Here is a 23,208-nt window from a genome sequence, read left to right on the forward strand (position 1 = left end):
TCATGTACATCATTTTGAGAAAGCTCATTTGGTTGGCACAGAGAGCAGAAGAGCTGCTTCTTCATATTGTCTTGGGTGAACATAAGACAAAAGTGTGAGATCAGGCCAATGTCCATATAGTCCAGCATCCTGTTCTTACAGTAGCCAACTGTGGGATTCTTGATTTTAAAGCCAATATCTTTGCCAGTTAAAATGTTTTACTTTTATATTAGATGAATTGACGTTGACATTTTCCCAGTTATATGAAGTGAATAAAATAATACGATTCCCTCATGCTCCCAATAATCTACTGGAGGTTTATATCCAACATAACACTATTTTTGTAGTGTATTTTATATTTATTAACAACTTTTGATTTGTTAACATACGTTTATTATAGCTTTCATATATGCTACTGTAGTATTGCTAATGAATTAGTGAATAGAAGTATTTTCAGATATAGTTTAATATTAGCAGGTCTTCATCTTGCACCCCAGCTTCCACCTAGTTAGAATGTCCACACACCTTTGCTCTGTCCAAATTACCGGTACTCTGATTGTCAGCCAACAATCACTTCTCTTTTTCTATTCTGCTTCCTTTTGTGACTCACACTCGCTTCTCAATATCCTGAGTGCTGTCATTGCCTTCTGATGAGTGTCACACCCCAAAGTCAAATTCGACTGCACTTAATCTTCCAGGGGTCCTTTACCTTTACCCATTTTACCTTCCAGAAAGTACTTTTTTTAAAAAAAAAACATACTTACCACATATTTTAGAAAAGAAGTCTGACCGCATGTCTAGGAAACGACATTTCCAAATGTTCTTATCAACATATTATGCTTGCGTGTGTGTGTTTAAGTAAGTAAGTAAGTAACCAAATATATATTTTGTTCAATGTGTCTAATGCACTTAAATGTAATCGGATTTTGTTTTTATTATTATAGGCCAATGCACAGCTAGTTCGAGACGTTGACATAGAGAAAGTGTGCTCGTTTGAGAACCCTTATGTAGATGCAATAAGGTATTTATGGAATGACCCTGGAATCCAAGAATGCTATGACAGGCGGCGAGAGTATCAATTGTCAGATTCTACTAAATAGTAAGTATAAACGGGAAGATGTTTTGGATAGTAATGCTTTAGACATATCTCATGGGCAGCTGTTTTTCAAGAATTATTTGAGGTGTCCAGTCACTGGGAATCTTAGTTGTTCAAACTTCCTTTCTCTCTGAATTAAGATACATACCTTGTTTTATTTTAGGATAATGTATACCACTACTGATAATATACTTAGTTTATAAATGTACATGTACTCCACTGTCTTACTGCATAGAGTTTGATGAAAACTGGCATCCTGAGATTGTAAGCAGTGTGTGTGTGTGTGTGTGTGTGTAGATACACAGACTAGTAATGAACTGTAAGCCTGATACAGGCACACACAATTTTTTGTCGCTTACCCAGAATTTTTGGCAGCAGCATAAAGAGAAAAAACACACAACTAGATTAGATGATTTGCTACCATTTCTGCTTCCTGTGTCTTGTTGGTGACAATATTGGCCACTGCACAGCAGTGATACCTACCTCCAACAGCTGCAGCACAATGCTCTTCCCAGGAAATCATATGAAGAAAGATCAGGGAGAGGGGGGTGAGTAACTCCTCATCTCAGCTGATCTGCATGGATCAGGCGAGGAGAAGGGACTGCGTCCTGTGAGTAAGAAAGTGCGCATGTAGAATGTGGAATGGCCACACCCACCACGGGCACCCCCCCTCCCCGACCTAGAAAGTTAGCCACTGGTCTTTAAAGCGAAAAATAATTAAACATACCTGCCTTATACAGGTTTTAATTAGATGCTTTTCTGGAGTACTATTTTTTTCCCATTTAACACTTTTCTTTATTTGAAGATTGCACAAAAATACAAAAAAACAATGAACATACCAAAAACAGACAAGCAAAAAGAAAAAGAACACATCTATACTATACATTAGTGAAAACCAATACCATCACATATACAGTGGTACCTCGGGTTACATACGCTTCAGGTTACATACGCTTCAGGTTACAGACTCTGCTAACCCAGAAATAGTACCTCGGGTTAAGAACTTTGCTTCAGGATGAGAACACAAATTGTGTTCCGGCGGCGCGGCAGCAGTGGGAGGCCCCATTAGCTAAAGTGGTGTTTCAGGTTAAGAACAGTTTCAGGTTAAGAATGGACCTCTGGAACGAATTAAGTACTTAACCCGAGGTACCACTGTACACCCATATGACTTCCCTCCCCCCCCCAACTCAACATTCTTTGTAGTTATTTAATCTTATTGACATTGTGTCTTTTGAATCTTTTTTAAAATATTTTTTAAACTTTTATTTTGCTTTAAACAGGTAAAAAACATTGCGTCTTTTGAATATTATTCCTTATATATATATATATTCTATTTCGTCTGAATATGTACTTTACAAACCTAGTCTAAGCATATCAACATATTAACCTTAGAGCAGTGTTTTTTCATATGATCCTCAATGCATTGCCATTCCTTCCTTTACTTCTGATTTGCCTGGTGTCTTGTGGCTACTGTTAACTTTGCCAGTTCTATAAATTCACATAATTTACTTATCCATTCCTCTTTTGTTGGGATAATAACTCCTTTTCAGTTTTTTGCAAGTAATAATCTGGCTGCGGCTGTGGCATATAAAAATAGCCTTTTCTTATCCTGTGGGATGTCTTTCCCCCAAAATGCCTAATAGGTATGCCTCTGGTTTCTTTTCAATAGAATTTTAACTCTTCATGAATACATCCTCAGAAATTTTTAATTTTTTCACAGCCCCACCATGCATGCATCATTGTCCCCTCAGCTTTATTACATTTCCAATATAAATTGTTTTTTAATTTATATATCTTGGTGAGTTTGGAAGGTGTCAAATATCACCTGTAGCACATTTTCATTAAATTCTCTTTAATAGTGTTGTTGTTGTTGTTTAGTCGTTTAGTCGTGTCCGACTCTTCGTGACCCCATGGACCAGAGCATGCCAAGCACTCCTGTCTTCCACTGCCTCCCGCAGTTTAATAGCGTAACCGGCAGTAAAGCGTATATCTGACCTCCAAAGCCTTTCCCACTGTTCTGTATATATTGTGTGGCCGATATCTTGCGCCCATTTGACCATAACTTCTTTTATTTCCTTGTCTTTTAAGTCCCATTCCAATTATAGGTCATAAGTTTGGGACAACAATTTCTTATTATTTTTTAGTATTGCTTTTTGTAATTTAAATTCTTCTCTCCTGAACCCTATTTTTTTATCTGAATTAAATACATTATTTAATTGATGATATTGAAGCCAAACAGTGAGGTGATGTCTTACCTCCTCAAATGTTTTGAGCTTTAATTGTCCCTGATCATCTTTTAATAATTGACTATAGTTTGCCCAATTACTTTCCATATTTAGTTTTTTAACTGCGAAAGCCTCTAGCGGGAACAGCCACCATGGCGTTTTTGGTTCTAGTTGTTATGTACTGAAGTTCTCACCCTGGGCCAGCAGGGGGATACTGTAGATAGTTATGCAAATAAGGGATCGAAAGTGACGTTCAGTGATTGGATAGTTTTAGAAAGTTGTTACAGTAACGTTGTACTGGAGCTCTATATAAGCAGGCTGACTGAACCCTTCAGTTCAGTTCTGTCCTGGCCTGTGAATAAACAAGAGCTGTTTGGAGAATCGCTTTGTCGTCTGATATGTTCACCCACAACTTAACACTAGTAATTGTTGATATCTGGTCCACACCTTATATAGAGCATTCTTTACTATGTGATTAGTAAATCCTTTGTGAACTTCCACCTTGTTGTAGCCAAGGTAGGCATGCCACCCGCTTTTCTGGAATACTTTTGACTATAATAATATTACTTGATAATTAGTTTCCTTGCCCAGCTGCCACACATAAACGTCTTCCCCATACCTACTCATCCTTTCCTTACCAGGTCTATCTTTGCCTGTCTTGTACTGAATTCTAAAAGACTGAATTCTAAAACGCACAAAAACACACACACAACCGTGAAGACTAAAATTAAATTTAAAATAATTTAATTACTAGAAGCATTTTTTGATCTTGGTACTTTTAAGCTGCCCGAAGACCATATATTTCTGTTTTTCAAATTGTGTTCAAGTGTTTATTCTAAATGTAGTTGATAATTCTATTGTTCATTTTAGTTGTTATGGATGATGAAAAATCTTAATATATTAGTGATGCAGGAGGGAAGGGGATAAAATAAAATTTGTCTGACCTCATGTTTCCAATATACAGTAGTACCTTGGTTGTTGAACGGAATCTGTTTTGGAAGTTGCTTCGACTTCCGCAAACATTCAACAATCAAGATGCGGCTTCCGATTGGCTGCAGGAGCTTCCTGAGCTCAATCAGAAGCCATGGAAACCACGCTGAACGTTTGGCTTCCAAAGAACGTTCACAAACTGGAACACTCACTTCCGGATTTGCAGTGTTCAGGATCCAAAACGTTCGAGTCACAAGGTGTTTGGGATCCAAGGTACAACTATACATCTAATACAATGCAATACAAATCACAGTAAGGAAACAATATAATTTAGTGTATTTAGGAGTGAAATCCTATGCAGGTCTATGAATAAGTTTCATAGGGTTGAACTAAACTACTCCTAGCTCGGATTGAAACTCCTCCCTTGTCCCCAAGAATCCCAAATAGGACAAGAAGAACCCTATTTCGGAGCCCAAAATGGCAGTGTTTCTCTTAAGAGACGGGAATACACTGTAAGATTCTGTCCCTGTTTTCACTTATTTGTATGGAAAACTCAAGGTGGCATTGCTTCAGCTAAATAACTGCTGAATATAAACCACAGCAGTTTCTTCCCTCAGTCTTTGCTGCGTGGTCAAAGTTGTGCATCAGAATGATCTCATCTTTGATGTAGAAGAATCCGCAGACATAGAATCTGCAGTGTTGAAAATGACCAGAAATGATGGATTGGAGCATGTCCTCCCACACCCTAATTAGATTTTCTAGGCAATGTGTTGTAGTCAAATGATGTACCTATTTTAACTTACAATTATATAACATCAGCTTGCATCATTGTTGTGACAAATGTGGTAAAAACTGTATAATTTTATAAAGCCATTTAAACTACCTGATTACTGAGTGTTAAAAAAGACTATCTCAGTGTGGTGCGAATTTTTAGTGGCTTTCCTATTCAAAGTTTTATACACACATAGATTTACAGTCGTTTCTAATACATAACAGAGTAGCAAAGGAAGCTGTAATCTTCAATAGGAAAAGATCTAAGTACAATGGTACCTCCGGTTACGAACTTAATTCGTTCCGGAGGTCTGTTTGTAACCCGGAACCGTTCTTAACACTAATGGCGTCTCCTGCTGCTGCTGCACTGCTGTCACGCAACTTCCTCTCGCATCCCAGGGCCAAGTTCACAACAAGGGGCATCTACTTCCGGGTTAGCAGAGCTCGTAACCCAAAGCATTGGTAAGGGGGATGGTATGTAACATGAGGTATCACTGTACACGTGCCCAGTGACACTCTTCAATTTTCTCCTCTGAAAGACTGCCCCTCTTCCCAGTTCTTCTGTACTGCCAATCATTTTAGAAACACTTATGGGGTAGAAATCTCCCCCTGCCCCATGCTAAAGTTGTTTATGTATGTAACAACAGCAGCTGGGATTTTATATGCACAGAAATGGAAGGAAGAAGAAGTTCCAACGAAAGAGCAGTGGTTAAGTTAGATAATGGGCTATGCAAAATGTAAAGCAAAATTAAGATAATCTAATGGTGAGTGTTGTATGGAAGAATAGATGCCTTTTTTAGACTATTTAAAGAAAGATTATAGTATGATGAACTTGCTAGCAGGTCTTGAGCTATGAGCATCGGAAGTAATTAGATCATAATACTGTGGTTATGATTTGATAGAAAGAAAATAGGGTGCAGCAAAAGCAGAGAAACAACTCCATCGAAAAAGGGGTGAGAAGTTGACAAAAATAAGAGGAAGGAGAAAGCTGTTTTGACTGTATTTGTTAAACATGTTGAAAATTAAAACATAATGAAAAAAATATGACTAGGCCTAAAAACAGATAGTGATGGCACCAACATGCCTCCCTGGTTGAAGCATTCCACAAATGGGGAGCGACCACTGGGAAGACCTGTTCTCATGTGACCACCCCACCCCTCTCGGAGGCAGCACACAGAGAAGGGCCTTAATATGCTTTAAAATAGAACAGGGATCCACTCGCCTCTTCAGGATGCCATTGATTTGCACTTCCTACAAGGGTCCTGACAAGTCCCAAAGAAAGCATTACTTAGGCGCAGGTGAACAGGAAAGAAAGAAAAGAAAGGAACCAGCCTATACAGTGGTACCTCGCAAGACGAATGCCTTGCAAGACGAAAAACGCGCAAGACGAAAGAGTTTTTCGTTTTTTGAGTTGCTTCGCAAGACGAATTTCCCTATGGGCTTGCTTCGCAAGACGAAAAACGAAAACGTCTTGCAAGTTTGTTTCCTTTTTCTTAAAACCGTTAATACCCTATGGGAAACCATGCTTCGCAAGACGAAAAATTCGCAAGACGAAAAAACTCGCAGAACGAATTAATTTCGTCTTGCGAGGCACCACTGTACTGAAGAAATCTAGTTCCTGCAGGGCTTGAAACATCTTGGGAAAGCGTAATATAGAGCAGTCTCCTGAAGGACTAGAAACCTGAAGAAGTGGGGAAACCATCTCTAACAAAAGGGGTCTGGGTACATTATAATGAGCTGTCACAATATCATTTTCCCACCGGACTTTACCCCTTTTGTTAGAGCTGGTTTCCCCACTTGTTAAGTTTTCTAGTTCTTCAGGAGGCTGCTCTACTTATAAACAAAACTGTGTTGAGACGTGCACCAGAGTTTTACCTCACTCAGGCCTTACAATTTTGAAAGGTTTTTATTTTCACCTCAGCAATATTTTCTTTGTTCCTTACAGAGAGCTCCTGCACAGGTTTCTCCCTATTAACGTTTAGGGATCTTTCTCTGTCTGTTTTACTTCTGACAGATCACGCTGACACAACACTGTCCTCAGCAGTATCCTGAAAATATCCTCCCTTAGCAGCCATTGTCCCTCACACACACACATGCACAGAGAGAACAGAAAACAGTTAAAAAATAACAGTTACTGGAATAACAGTCACAACAGAATGAAATACCTCTCTGTGATTCAGTCAGCCAAAAACATGAGAGCAACTGCCGGGAGGGAGACCCATGTTAAAAGTACCCAGTAATTTAGCATAAGTAAACATCCGCATTTCAGGAAATTATATCATTATCCTTAACAGATACTTGCATTAGAGATGGCTAGAGCTTCAGTGGATCAGTTTGACAGGCATGTTATGCTATGATTGAGAACTTCCTATCATCACATCTACTATGGAGAGGTCTTTGGTAGAAATCACTGGTGCTTCCTTTGATGGGCGGACACCACATGAACGGCACTTCCTCCCTCTGATTCCTTGTATTGATGCTGTGCTTATTGCTCAGATCAAAGCCAAAAGAGACACGCAGCCCCTGTACATTTGCAGAGTTCCAGCTGAACTGAGCTTTGTAACATTTATGTAGTGTAGGCCACAGAAAATGCACATGGAAGACTGCTAGCTAAAGCCATTGTTGCTAACGATCTACATTCACGGAACCCATTTTATATCAGCTTGTCTGTGAGGAAATCTTTTGTGTCAGCTGTGGAATCCCAGCGCATTCCGGAGGATTCTTGAGGTATGGGCCGGGACAAGGATGGCAAACTGATGGGCTTGTACAGTAGATGCTAATGGACTACATCTTGCCTTGTCTGTGACCATTGGCAGTGCTAGCTGGGGTTGATGGAAGTTGTAGTCCAATAACATCTGGTTCCCCATGTATTTCTCTTAGCACATTCTGTTCACCCAGGGACTAACCAGGCCAGTTTGGCCTCACCCTTGCTTTTATTACTTGGAAGTGCATTCTTGAACATAGCCTGTTCTTCCCTGCATGTTGCAGATGAAGTTTGGTTGTGATGGGTAAGCTGTACTACATTATCTTGGAGGGAGGCTTACAAGGGTAGGCTTACAAGGAACCCTGGAGTTCTCTGGAAAACTGCTTAGGTGGTGGTTTGCCCTTGCATTTTGCCTGTGTAATGCTATAAGGCAACTTTTATTCTGATAGCGCCGTATAACTAATATTATGCATGCTACAAAACCTGTAATAAGATTTTTAATCCTTTGTGAATGCTGAAATTTATGTTTGGGTGTAGCACTAAAGGAGACTTACTCAAAAGTCATGACCTTCAACTTTGAGACAAGAAATCTCATTGACTGTTGTGGTTAAGAACTGACACTCTTCGTTTGCATAATTTATACTTGCAGTAATGCTCTCTAATGTTTTTCCTGGAAATTCTCATTAGACTTAGAATAATTCAGGCACCTTTGAAAGCTGTGCGTCACACATTCTCTCTCCCTCTCCCCCTCCCTCCACACACACACACACACACACACACGTTTCTGGAAGGCTATTTCAGTCACTGGCTTTTTATATTTTGATAGATACATTCAGTTAACTATTTAACGAAGAAAAAATGAAGCATGTGTGCGCACACACATTTTTACAAATCTTAATATATGTCTAGTATAGGCCATATTTTACAAGTTAATTATAGTTGTAATTCATCTTATAAAAATAATATTAACGGGCTGCTAAGGCAATTCTGCTGGGTTGCCATAGAGATAGACCTGAGGTGCATTACCAAGGTAATATGTGTATAACAAGCAATTGGCCACAACACTTTCTGATGCATCTACAGAATCCTAGTATAGCATGGATTTGCAGTGTAGTTTAGGAGATAGGAATATTGGTCACAGTTATCAGACAGATAAAAATTTCATGGAGAGTCTAGATAATATTACATTACAGTCCTTTGGATGAGGTGGGAAAGGAATGTAAATTTCAAAGAGGAGATTCAAAGGCTGCCTGACAATAAGAAATTGCCAACACACTCAAGAAGACTCGAGACAAGAAAGATGGGCAGCAAGTTATATTTATTAAAATATAACAACTATAGAATCTGGCCATCAGAATAATTCAACCAAAAGTAGCCAAAACCAATGAGATCTGGGTGGTGAGGTACATTTATGGGAATATTCCAACTTTCCCATCTCCTGATCCAGCTGCCAGCTGCACACTGTGATCCTGCATAAAGGTCTAATGATATTCTTCCCCCTCACTGCATAGTCCTTGGGTATATGAACCTGACATGCACACTGTGACCCCGTTGGTCATTTTTCACCCCAGTGCGCCAGACAGGTCCAAGCACCACTCTGTCAGATATTTTCCAAAATCCACTCACCTACCCGGACCAAATGCCAATTAGCCAGATTCAAACAAAACGCCACTCCAGTCACACAGACAACACCCAACAGTGTGAAGTAGGCAAAAAAGATGTGACATGGGCCAATTAAGGTAAAGGTAAAGGTACCCCTGCCCGTACGGGCCAGTCTTGACAGACTCTAGGGTTGTGCGCTCATCTCACTCTAGAGGCCGGGAGCCAGCGCTGTCCGCAGACACTTCCGGGTCACGTGGCCAGCGTGATGAAGCTGCTCTGGTGAGCCAGTGCAGCACACGGAAACACCGTTTACCTTCCCGCTAGTAAGCGGTCCCTATTTATCTACTTGCACCCGGAGGTGCTTTCGAACTGCTAGGTTGGCAGGCGCTGGGACCGAGCAACGGGAGCGCACCCCGCCGCGGGGATTCGAACCGCCGACCATGCGATTGGCAAGTCCTAGGCGCAGAGGTTTTACCCACAGTGCCACCCGCGTCCCTATTGGGCCAATTAGTTTCAATTAGTGTCACCCAAAAAAATCCTACTCAGTCACTGCAATGAAAGCGACTAGCAGAGCCCACACTGCAAAAGGGGCGGGAGGGTGGGAGCCTCAGTGAAAAGAGGGGAGAGTATGGGGTGGAGGGGGCTTAAATAGGCTGATCTCCACTTCTCCCCCATAGCGCAAGTCACCCCACATGGTTGCCCACATTACCACTGTGGGAGAGTCCATCTCTTCTTGCATACGGGGAAGAAACAGAATTTGGTGGGGCAGTTAGCATCTTTTTTTACATTCTTGACAGAATCCACTTTGTCTGGGCAGCCTTATAGCATAGCTGGATAGATTCCACTTGTTCTGAGATAATTCAGTTGATTAACAACCAGTTCAACAGCAGAGAGACAAAAGATAGTGGTGTCTTATAGTGTTCTTTCCAGAAATAATTCCGTGAGCTTTCCTGACTTGAATGACTTTAAACAGGCACAAATATGTTATTGATCAGTTTAAGACAACAGGTGAATATATACACATACAGAATACATACGTACCTTGCTACTTTCCTAACAGAAGTTTTGATAATACTTAGGTAAGGTGAGACTCTCACATTGCCATGTGAGGGCCCTTGTTCTGATGAGAAGTTATCATAGGTTCATATATTCTAAAACCCACTTTTAAGAATTAAGCAGGTTTGTACAATCTGTGAAACCAAATATTCCAAACCAGATTTATGCATATCAAGTGCACCTTCATACAAGACTAATAGGGGATTTTTTTTCAGCATGCTGCCACACAGTGTTATAAATCAGCTAGTGTTCTAAAATAATGTACTTAAAAACATTATCTTTTTTGCCACAATAAAAAAAAGAAAAATTTTGAAAGATCTGGAATGGATCTTTAATGTTTTCGTTTGTGTGGCCTGTGCTCAATCATCGTCCAGGTTTCTGTGTGTGCATGCTCATAACTCCTGCATTTACTGGCTGGAGGAACATGCGAGTTTGTAATCAAAGCCACAGAATTTGAGCACAACACCCCACCATTCATGTGGAAAGAAAAACCCAGCAATCTTTAATAAGAGTGACATGTGACCAAAGGTTCAGACCACACAATCACAACTACAAACTCACTCTTAAAAATGTCATGTCAAATGGCAACTCTAGGTTGGGAATAAATATGATAAAAGCAAGAAGTCCTTTAAAAAGTAGCCTCCTATGAGGAAAAACCACACATGCAGTACCCTTAGATATTTCTTCATAAAGAAAAAGTCAGTCAGAGTACCCTCATGTTTGAAAACAAAGCTTTTAATAGAACAAGAATTCTGTTATAGAGGAGTGGGTGGGAGGAGCTTTTTGGTTATGCATCCACTAACCCATCTGACCAGCGGAAAAACTGCTTTGGTTCTTGGTTTTCATCTTCCACTGCCCCCCCCCCCTTGGTACGAGTGAAAAATCAGAATGTAAGCTGTTATTTTTCAGGGTACCAGATTACGTGGTGAGTTCTACACCTGCCCTTTCATGGGAGACTCACCAATATGAGAAATACAGTGGTACCTCTGGTTACATACTTAATTCGTTCCGGAGGTCCATTCTTAAGCTGAAACTGTTCTTGACCTGAAGCACCACTTTAGCGAATGCGGCCTCCTGCTGCCACCGCGCCGCTGCTGCCTGATTTCTGTTCTCACCCTGAAGCAAAGTTCTTAACCCGAGGTACTATTTCTGGGTTAGTGGAGTCTGTAACCTGAAGCGTATGTAACCCGAGGTACCACTGTATGTACCTGGCATTGCGCTCTGCTGTAGAAATGAAACATGAATGTAACCCACAAAGCAAGTCAGATACTGTTATTTCTTCCTCGTTGTGCAGTAGCCCCTCATTAGGCCTTGCTAACCTGTCTTTGATCTTGTATGAAAACTTCTGATTAGTCAAGACAGGTTGATGTGAAATGCAGGAAAGGAATGTGAACCTGTGAACATAGTGAGTCACATCAAGAGTTTCTGAAGTAGAGGGCCTGCTTCCCAGGGGTTGCAATGCAAAAAGGCAAGGGGCATAGAGACTGGCAGCATCTAAGGGGCTTAAGACACACTGTCTTCTTGGGCAGGCAGTCTACCTTTTTTAATGTAGGAATATAGTGAAAATGCCACGCCTATATACTCTCACCCTCTACCCTGAGTAATTTAGTGTGTCCTTTTAGTTTTGTAAATTATGATCGGTTCTTTTGGGGGGAATTTAATATTTGAAGTATTCTATTCTTTTCATCAGTTTCTGGCTTTCATTTTGTCTGGATCTGCCGGGGGGGGGGGGGAGTAATTATGGTGCTTTTAAATTCAGTTCTATGTTTTTAATATCATTTTCAAAGGAAGTTGGCTGAATATTGTTTCTTAATACACTGCTACTTAGGCACCTATTAAAAGGTAATAGATCAAACCTTTGTGTAATAAGGGAGAAGAGTGATTGCAACATAAGATTATCTCCCTCTTCATAGATTGCAGTCAAGTACCCTGTCCAAATTCTGATTTACTGCCCTGGAAGGCTAATCCTGCTCTGCCTGTTTCACATGGAGTATCTTTTGTTCAAATACCCCTCCACCTGGTGAGAGCTGGTATTTTCTATGACAGGATAATTCCATTTTTCAGTTACCTTCCCTGAGATTTTGAACATTCTTGGAATTGTGGTGATTTTCAGCCACAACTGATTAAAACTAACAAAAACTACCACAAAATTGGTAGCTCTTGGTGTCAAAATGCTTGTTTCTTCTACAGTTATTCAAGAATTAATTACGTTCCAGTACACTTTGTTACAACTTTACCACATGCACTCAAAATTTTCTTTGTCCTTTCAATTCACACTGTGTCTTTCTTCAAAAGGACTGGAGTATCACTATATTTCATTGCTGTTGTTTCTTTCCTGTCTATAGTTATCTTAATGATATGGACCGTATAGCAGATTCTGGCTATCTACCTACCCAACAAGATGTCCTTAGAGTCCGAGTTCCAACTACAGGAATCATTGAATACCCATTTGACTTGCAAAGTGTCATTTTCAGGTAGAGAAAAAGGCTTTAAAAATTGTTATTAGTTGATACATTAATTTTGGGGGTTTTTTTAGCATGTATAATCAACTGTGAGAAAATATTAATTTTGAAGAATTCCTTTCCTTTCCTTTTTTAAAAATGGTAACAACAATTTCCATTTGGATACACATTCAGGGAAACTGTTGTCAAACTGCAATCTTCACCACCTCTTATTTTACATTGTTCAAGAATGTGGGGTAGAGAAGAGATTTACTTGCATTAACGTATGTACAACATACATACAATTTAATGTACAATTTAAATATAAGTTTCAAACAAGCACCCAATTTTTAAAATGAAAAGTAGTGCCCCTGCACCTGCAAATTTATATAAATATATTGCATCCACTAACCAGTTGCTGGTATAAAATCCTCACTACAAATTCTGCTTCATCTTTAGTTTTTTAAAAGCAAACTTTAAAAATAATAACTTGTTAGTGAACAGAAATCTCCACATTTTATGAGTTTTACAACCTTATTCTGCTGACATTAGCTGTGCATGTTTAAAAGATTTCAGAATGTTACCATAATCTGTTTTAAAGGAACAGAATGTTTACCATATCAAGCAGAAAGTTTCATTTTTAATCTTTTAAAATGCCAGTTAGCTATAATGTGTTTATAACAACTTGTACAGCAACTTTTTTTACATGAACTAAAAGTAATGAATAGGTCTCCTGCTCAGTGATGTCTGGGGCACCAGTGCCTCTCAACAAAAGCTGAAATCCGGATTTGGGTGCATTATGCATTCTAAACATTATAACTTTTTGTTAAATTTCTTCTTAAATGTCTTTAGCAATTATAGTCTAGCTAACAAAAGTTATTTGTCAGATCTGTGCAGTATTTCCCATCAGCTCTATTCCATTATTCATTTTTCTGCTTTAGATCCCCCCCCCCATATAATTATATAATGTGTTTGAATGCTAGCTTTCTCTTGAAAAAAAGAGTATTTCATACTATGCGTACTATTTTGTTACAGATTAATGTAAAATATAGGCTGCATTCTCACACAATAGTAAACTGAGCTTTCATATTGCAAGAACAGACCTATGATTGTTTACTAAAATAAGACACCTTCAAATTGTGGTTTATTAAACCAGTTTGTTCCAAACAAACCATAACCAAGATTAACCACATTTTAGGGTTTGGATGTTATCCTAAACTTTAGTTAATCAAAAATGATGAGAAAGTTCAATCTCTTTCCTACAGCTGCACCAGAATGGTGGGGGGGGGGGGGAGAGATGCACAAGCTTTGGACTCACACAGGGTTATCCTCATTAAAAAAACAACCCACAAATGCAACAGTGAAGTGGATAGACCACTTGTTGCCTTTTGTTCCATGCACACTTCCAAGATTTATACATTCACATTAGTTGTCAGAATCTTTTATATCCCAGTTTTACTTCTGAATGACATCTCATGCTGAAGCAAAGCAAGTGTCAATATTAGATGCAACATTTCTGTAAGCCAGATATTTTCCATAACTTTATTCAAGGTGTACTTTGAGGCATTAATGATCAGAATTCTTAAGGTTGCACCTTTACTCAATTTACTATGGAATAATCTCCCTGAACTTCTATTTAGGTATGTTTGGTTATTACTGAGCTGCTACAGACTGGCCGACTCCTCAAGCTGGTCCTCCTCTTGTAGTTTACTCATGATATAGAACACACACCTGTTTTCCATTTAAATGTGGATGGAATGCCAGTGTATAGTTGGCTGGATCTAATGCCTTTCTAATTGATTGCAATAATGTAAATAATACCATGCTTTTTATATCTTACCTTTTGACCCATGTGTTTTGCTGTTATTACAGAATGGTGGATGTGGGGGGGCAGCGATCAGAGCGAAGAAAATGGATACACTGCTTTGAAAATGTCACCTCTATCATGTTTCTAGTAGCCCTTAGTGAATATGATCAAGTACTTGTGGAATCAGACAATGAGGTAAGCAATTTTAAAAATGCACCATTACTTGAGAAGTTATTTAAGGCTCCCATATGAATTTGCCCATGTGCTGACATTTTCCCATGGCATTCTGAGGCTATGCAGATAGTTACGAGCAGGGCCTTTTCTGTGGTATCACCCCTATTGTGGAAGACCCTGCTCAAAGAAGTTTGTCAAGATGGTTCTTCCATGGTCTTTTGCTCGTTGGCTGAGTTGTTGAGTCTCTTTTGTTGTTTTTGTCTGACGTTTTATGAAATCCCTGTTCGCAATTCCCTCAGTCAAGGAAGAGGATGGATCCCTATCTTATCCTTTGCATAGCTCTGTTCAAATAAATGTCTATTCATTTCATGTAATTGATACTTTTATAGCAGCATACTATAACAAGCTTTGCTCAGATTACTCTTGTTTATCAAACTGTCAAGAGGAGTAACACCGAAGTACAAGATGAAAATAATAATATTTTATGTATAGCACATCATTTCAGATTAGGGCAATTTCACCCATGTGTGTTCATCACATAGTGCACACTTTCTACACTTCTGCCTCTCCCTTCCCCGACTACCCCTTCTGTGGGCGGACATACTGTAGCCCTGGGGATGCTGGGGCTTGTAATCCTAATCACTTTCCCAGCCAATAGCTGCCAGCCGAAGTTTTGAGGCCCTCCTTGTGGTTTCATCAAGAACTGTGACTTGTGGCACAGTGACGCAAAACAGAGCCTTCTTGGTGGAAGTGCTCCAATTGTGGAGCTCCTTTGCTGGGAAAGTGTATTAGTCCTCTATGTTGACAACCTTTTCACCATTGGCTAAAGACACATCTGTTTATCTGGGCTTTGGGGACAAAATTAGATTTGGAACCCAAAATTTTTAGTATCACTTCCTGCTGGACTGTGTTTTGGGGGCTTTAGGTAATGTAGTTTTATATGTATTGATTACTGTTTTCTGATGGTTGTATTTTACTACATAGGATCCTGCTTTTGGGGCGCAGCGTTGAGGAGCTAGAGAGGAAAATTAGGTCATTTGTCTCCACTAGCAGGGCAGCATTCCTTGAGTAGAGCTACAGTGAGGGAAACCTCCTGACAGCAGGAAGAAAACTGTATCCAAATCACAATGTCTTTTGAACTTCTGCAATGAACCATCCCATTTAGCTGGGTGTTTCCTTTTTCTACCATGGAGTTTTTCTTTCGGCAAGATTGAATCACATTTAAATGCAAATGTGCATAGAGATAATCTAGCCAGGAAAGCACTTACCAAGGAAGTCATTATGTGTAAGGGAACTTGTTAATTTATGATATGATTTTAAACACATTAGTCATGCTTCAAGTTTGAGGCATGTACAGTCATACCTTGGGTTACAGATGCTTCAGGTTGTGCGTTTTCGGGAACAGGTTACTTCAGGGTTTCGGCGCATGCGCAGAAGCACTGAGTTGCGCTATGTGCAGAAGTGCTGATTCGCGACCCACACATGTGCAGGCTGCGAGTTGCGAACGTGCCTCCCGCACGGATCACGTTTGCAACCCAAGCGTCCACTGTATAACACAACAAAGGTTGGGGGGTTTTATTTTTAAAAATCATTTCATCATCATTCTTCTTCTTCTTCTTCTTCTTCTTCTTCTTCTTCTTCTTCTTCTTCTTCTTCTTCTATTGAATTTATATACCGCCCTATACTCAAAGGTCTCGGCAGTTTTTTCATATTTGTTTAAGGCTGGGTGGACTTTATTTTCATGTACTCATGACTCAGTTTTGAGTCAAGAGCCTTTATGAAAATCTCAACAGAAAAGGAAAATTGAGGACACTTTATCCTTTATCACCACTAAGAGAAGCATATGATATAGTATAACCCTACTCTGCATTTGTTTGATCTTTCAATATCATAATTAAATTATTAGATTAAACTATACGTGGTTGCTCTGCTGTGTTCCTTCTTCAATACTTTATTTTAAATAATTTATAAGAAGAGGACCTCTTAATTATATTGCCTTATCCATCCCCCTCTCAATTTTCTCTACTTTTTTTCTATTATTAAGAAATAATTGAATAATTGCTTTCTGAATTGCATTTGTTGGTTTCTTGAAGTGTAAGTAGTTTCATTTCAATGTATTGATGATAGAATAACTAGTTTTCATCACTTGAAACTGCCAGTCCTGGTATCACTCTGTATCTAGTGTAGTGTGACAGAATGGGTTTTTCTGTATCTTCCTATATACATAAAAATGTAATGCTGTTGTCATGCTGCAGTTTCTGTGACTGCCAATAGGTGGCCATGCCAACTCCAGCATTATGAGAGGGTGGCAGGCAGCCCAAATGTTTAATAGAGTGGGGATAGGGCAGTTGGGCAAATTGCTCTGTGAAGCGCCACTTCTGCTATACATGTCTGCAACAAAGTTCTGATGTGCCTTCCCCCTCTTTTAAAAGTGGGTGGCAGTTACAAACAACCATACAAATCTGGAAACAGAAACCTTTAGCTTATGTCTCTGAAATCTCTCTATTTAGTCTCCTGTTATTTTCACCCACTTTCTCATTCTAAAGAACAGTAGATATTAAGGGCTGGAGGAGTAGGGGACTTTATTGACTGAGATTTCTATATAAATGGGAAACTTATCAAAGAAATGGAATTGAATGAGAAATTGGAAAACATCCACATCCCTTGGTTTACATGACAACAGATTAGTGCTTTTCTGCACAACAAAACTGTTGAAACCTCTGCCACATGTAATCTTTCCAATTTTGAAAATTTTATTCTCTTATTTCTTCACACTATTCAAAAGGTACAATTTAAAGTATTGTTAAAATTTTGCTCAGATATGAACCTGTTAACCAAATGAGTTTAAGAATTTCCTGGAACACAAACTTAAAATGTGACATAACTGAAGACACTTGACTAGCAATGTGGGGGGAAATCTCTTTTTCATAATGGGATAGTTTTCCAGCAGGGCAATAACTAATAAGTTGAGAGTCCTTAGTGGCCAAAGAAAAAAGGATGCTTTCATACCTGTTTTGTCTGGCTTTATTTCTTTTGTATGCTAGGAAGAACATGTGTTTGAGATCGTGAAAGCTGTTGCTTGTTGTGCTGGGCAAATGGACCAGTGGGCCTTTTCCTGTATAATACAGCTTCAAATACATATATATGTTCATGCAAAGTACAGTGGTGCCTCGCAAGACGAAATTAATCCGTTCCGCGAGTCTCTTCATCTAGCGGTTTTTTCGTCTTGCGAAGCAACCCTATTAGCGGCTTAGCGGATTAGCGCTATTAGCGGTTTAGAGGCTATTAAAGGCTTAGCGGCTTAGCGGCTAAAAGGCTATTAGTGGCTTAGCGGCTTAGAAAAAGGGGGGGGAAGCGAAAAAAATCTCAAGACTCGCAAGACATTTTCGTCTTGCGAAGCAAGCCCATAGGGAAATTCGTCCTGCGAAGCGCATTGAAAAACGGAAAACCCTTTCGTCTAGCGGGTTTTTCGTCTTGCGAGGCATTCGTCTTGCGGGGCACCACTGTAAGAGCAATACAAGAATCTGTTACCTAACAACAACAATCTACTCTGGGTGGATTCCATCAAAATATGAAAAACACAATAAAACATCAAACATTAAAAGCTTACCTATACAGGGCTGCCATCAGATGTCTTCTAAAAGTCATACAGTTGTTAATCTGTTTGACATCTCATGGGAGAGTATTTCACAGGGTGAGTGCCTCCACCGAGTAGGCCTGGGTGATATACCAATATATCACCCAGGACTGGTATGAGGAGCAGACCGCAACGTCGGCTTCTCTCAGCGGTATATCTTGACTTCCTCTAGTGGGTGCTGCTAGCAGAGGGACTCAGGAGTGGCAGCAGTTTCACCAGTGATACACCATTGAGTGAAACTGCCACCCCACTCTGCCCTCATACAGCACAGAGGGAGAAACAAGCTGCATCGCTGAGGCGCCGATACATCTTGTTCCTCCCTCTGCATCTTTAAACTGCTCAGCTCTGGGGTGCGCGGTTGCCACTCCCCTCAGCCGAGCAGTTAAAGCAGAGGTTTCCAAACTTGGGTCTCCAGCTGTTTTTGGACAACAGTTGCCATCATCCCTGACCCCTGGTCCTGCTAGCAAGGGATGATGGGAGTTGTAGTCCCCAAACAGCTGGAGACCCAAGTTTGGGAAACCCTGAGTTAAAGGATACCTCAGCCCAGCGCTGGCTCTCATAAGCCAGCGGCGAGGTTGGGGCTCTGTGAAACTGCTCAGCTGAGGGGAGCACACCAAGCAATTAAAGGAGCTCCCAGCCCAGGCTTGCACGTGAGCGGGAGGAGCACCAGGGCTGGCTCAGCTGGGGATCGGGAGCCCTCCCGTGCCCCAGTTGAGCCGTGCAAACAAGCTGCTTTGTCCCAGTCTGTGAGGCACTGGGGTGAAACTGCCTCAGCTCCCGCTGTGAGAGCTGAGGCAGTTTCACCTGGCACCTTGTGGGCTGAGGCCAATGCAGCTTGTTTTTTCAATATCACAGTATATCACCAGACCGTGATGTTTGGCTGATGATACACCACAGTGTTGCAAAGCTGGTATCACCCAGCCCTCCTACCAAGAAGGCCGTCTGCCTGATTCGCTGTAACTTCACTTTTCACATTGAGAGAACCTGTCAAAAGGCCCTTGGAACTAGACCTCAGTGTCCAGGCTGAATGATGAGGGTGGAGACGCTCCTTCAAGGCCTGGGTTGTTTAGGGCTTTAAAGGTCAGAACCAACACTTTGAATTCTTCTCGGAAACGTACCGGGAGCCAATGTTGATCCTTTAGGACCAGTGTTATATGGTCCCAGTGGCCGCTCCCAGTCACCAGTCTAGTTGCTGCATTCTGGATTAGTTGTAGTTTCCGAGTCACCTTGAAAGGTAGCCCCACATAGAGCCCATTGAAGTAATGTAAGTGGGAGATAACCAGAGCATGCACCACTCTACTCTGGTGAGACAGTGTGCAAGCAGGTAGGGTTTCAGCTGGGGAACCTTGTGGAGCTGGTAGACAGCTTCACTGGACACAGAATTAACCTGTGCCTCCATGGACGGCTATGAGTCTAAAATGAGCCCCAGGCTGTGCACCTGGTCCTTTGGATCTCAAAGTTGTTAATAAAGGAAGACCTCCTGGCTCAAGACTGTGGTAGTACTTCGGGTTGCTTGTTGCCCGTAACCTGATAATGCGCTTCAAATTTTTCTTTGCTCTATGACTCTTGGTGAAATATTCAGTTCTTTATTAACTTAGTTGTAAGGTCCACAAATCTTAATGGGACATACTTTTGTTCAATATAGATGTACAGTGAAAATGCTTAATGCCAAAGAATGAAAGTAGCAAGCTTTTACTGGCTTATGTTTGGCATACTGTGAACAATTGAATGATTCTTAGGTGACAGAATACCAGGTGTGTTCAGTTCATTAATTTCACTGGTACTTGGAATAGCTAAAATTACATCATTTTGTAGAATATTATTCCTCTCAACAGAGAGAAGCATAAAGGATTTTGCACTGAGTGATTTAAAGCTTATTCAAATCCAAGATTATCCTGATCAGAAAAGACAAGATAACTGAAATATTGGAGTGGACTGAGAAGTGTATGCTACTATTGTGTGGTTTGCATGTTTGTGGGGGCAGAATTGTGTGTGTGTATGTGTGTGCGCGCAAATAAAATTTGCCATTTTCATTCATAAATTTCAGATTTCACATATTTATGCAAGGTACAAGGAGTAATTTACCTGTTTGAATAACTGAATTCATGTGAATGCCTACTGTACAAAGTAGTTTAATTCTTTTTATTTCCTCAAGGATTTAGATTATCCTTTAGGATAATATAGGATACATACACACATGACAGATATTAGTTATAACGAAATATTATAGCTAACGAGTAGTGTACTTTGGGTTTAAATGAGTTTGCTTACACCATTATGTTGTGATGAATGTGACAAGCTAAAGTTAAAACAGTAGTATGAAAATGTTGATGTGTAAATGTCTGTCTAAATGGGTCCCAAACCAACCCAAATTCTTCTTTCAGTATTGAGTGAAGTTTTGGTATGCAACAGATACCAGATTAGCAGGTATTCACCTAGTGGATTGCAAATAAGGGTGACCGAAACAAAACAAAACAAATAAAAATAAATTAAAAAATTCCTTCCAGTAGCACCTTAGAGACCAACTAGCTTAGTTATTGGTATGAGTGTTCATGCACACTTCTTCAGATACACTGAAACAGAAGTCACCAGACCCTAATATCTAGTGAGAGGGTGGGGAGGGGTATTACTCAGAAGGGTGGTGGGAATGGGTGATTGGCTGATAGGTGTGGTAAACCTGTTGACTTAAAGACTGCCTTACAAGAAAAAGCAAGGAGTGAGTTGGCTAAAAATAAGGGTGGCATTTAAGTTATGCTACTTGAACACTAGATGGCGCTATAATCCTCTGGATTATAGTATAAATATCTGGATTAACCTCCATTCAGTTTAGTGTTGTATCAAAAGATTTATCAGTCTCTCATCAGTTAACGAAAAAAGAAAATGCATTCAGAAATTATCCAAGGGGACAAATAATTCTGTGATAGTCTCACGGCTTAAGTGCTGGGTGCTAGTTGCACTTTCCTATTGAAACTTTAGGATGCAACAGATATGGTTGTGCTTTCTTTTCTTTCAAGGCACCCAGAAGCTATTTGAGAGTTTTCTTTGTTTCTTTCTTTCTACAAATAATCTCACCAGTGTTTCTCAACCTTTTTCCAACCATGGCCCTCTTCCGACCTTGTTTCCTTCCAGTGCCCCCCCCCCCACGTTCCTACTGATAAAAAGGTAGCTATTTAGGTAAAGGTTTTGTTTGTAAATAGAACATGTTTTATTTATATTTTTATAACTTATACAAAATACAAAATTTATACTTTAAGTATTTCTCGATCAGTGTGACCCTTGTGCTTGATGACCAGAAACAAGCTTTTTTATATCTGGTTCTATTGCTGTCCCCTCTGCTGTCCAGTATGTTAAGGTGATTCCAGGTTAGGCTGCGTACCTCTTGCATGCAGTAACATACTTCCTTTCACAGTAATACAGTAATACAAAGAAACAGCGTCCCACACACTAGTGCTGCTGCAGTCACACACCTTGCCTGTGACAAACGAGACGTGGGCAGGTTGGTGCAGGCAGGATTGGAGTGCAGAAGTGGGAGGGAGAAGGAAGTGGCAGCACGTTGGTGCAGAGAGCACATGGCACTCCCTCCACTTCTCTGTTTACTCTCATTCTCTGTTTTATGTTTTCTTCACTTCTCTTTTTTCCGTTTCCTTTCCTTTTTTTCTTTTCTTGGTCACTTCTCTGTTTTCTTCACTTCCCTCTGTGGCCTCTGAGTCTTGTGCCATGGCCCCCCATTCATGCAATTTTCACCTGGGGCTCCCGGTTGGGAAACATTGGTCTACACTCTGTAGCCTTCCTGCGTGTCTGCACTTCTTGAAAATTCCATAAGGTCCTAGGTTGGAATTTCTTCTAAGGCCTCTGCAATTTCAGTGTACCCTGCTCTGTTTTTCTACTCCTTCAGACAAAAGGAACGTTCAGGCGCACATAGATAGCCAGGAGAGCAGTCTGCCTGCAGCGCCACATGCTTCTTGGGGGCTGCCAGCCAGTGGGTACCTCTCCCATGGCGACTATAAAATCCAGCTGTAATTTGCATGTGTAAAAACAGAGCTTTCAGATCATTCCACCCCACCCCAAGTACAACACCAGAAGCATTTCAGTTGTTTGATACTGATGACACACCTGAATGTGTGAATCTGGTGTGGTTTTTTAATTGTTATTTTTTAGTAAACTCATTACTGATGAAGCTAATGAACAAAACCTCTGATTTAAATACGGCAAGCTAAATTTCATTCAGCGTAGATAAGCCCAACTTAAAACAGGCTGACTTTTTCTTTATTCAGTTGACTAAGCATGAAAATGATGACTGGGTGTTGACAGGTTTGGGTGCTCATTCCACATGTTTTGCATGATCATCAGCCAGCTGTTCATAATTTTTGCTGTGGATTTTCTGGATTTGCATTGACATCCTCTTTATTGGTCGGCTCCCTGCCTGAGTCTGCTTCATTTCTTTTAGCTGTTAAAATTTTTAATTGGATACAAGAAATAAATCTGTTTCTACACCAAACATTTTTTCCACAGCTGCTTTCAGTGTTATCTTTTGAGCCCCCCTAGAAGTTGGTAAGATTTTAAGATCCTTCCCTCCTCACGTAAAGCCACCTGTCAGTATTCTGGGCTTCAGAAACCGTTTTTTGTGTTACAACCATGCATACAGAAATTGATGGTTTCTGATACAAGATTACTTCTCAAGTTGCCAATGTTTCGAATCCAGTTTAGTTCTGCAACATCTGAGTAAAAGTGAAACAGTTTAAATACTATGATTTCCTTATGCATCACAATTACTTTATTTATCAAG

At 40.2% G+C, this 23,208-nt stretch overlaps 1 protein-coding gene and 1 long non-coding RNA gene across 3 annotated transcripts in view; both read left to right on the top strand.

Moving 5' to 3' along the window:
• The window catches only part of LOC308458189 (guanine nucleotide-binding protein G(q) subunit alpha), a 91,612-nt gene that overhangs the window by 60,749 nt on the left and 7,655 nt on the right, over positions 1-23,208 (top strand). For both annotated transcript variants that reach the window (XM_080973027.1, XM_080973028.1), the window contains exons 3-5: positions 924-1,078; positions 12,709-12,837; positions 14,677-14,806. In XM_080973027.1, the coding sequence (XP_080829153.1) occupies positions 924-1,078; positions 12,709-12,837; positions 14,677-14,806 (414 nt within the window). The remainder of the gene's footprint in view (positions 1-923; positions 1,079-12,708; positions 12,838-14,676; positions 14,807-23,208) is intronic.
• Positions 2,369-7,050, top strand: LOC308458430. Its single transcript, XR_013977400.1, has 2 exons — positions 2,369-6,661; positions 6,716-7,050. It is a non-coding gene; the product is annotated as an uncharacterized lncRNA (long non-coding RNA).

This window comes from Podarcis pityusensis (assembly GCF_964106645.2).
Source record: "Podarcis pityusensis genome assembly, chromosome: 11".
NCBI classification, from domain to species: Eukaryota; Metazoa; Chordata; class Lepidosauria; order Squamata; family Lacertidae; genus Podarcis; species Podarcis pityusensis.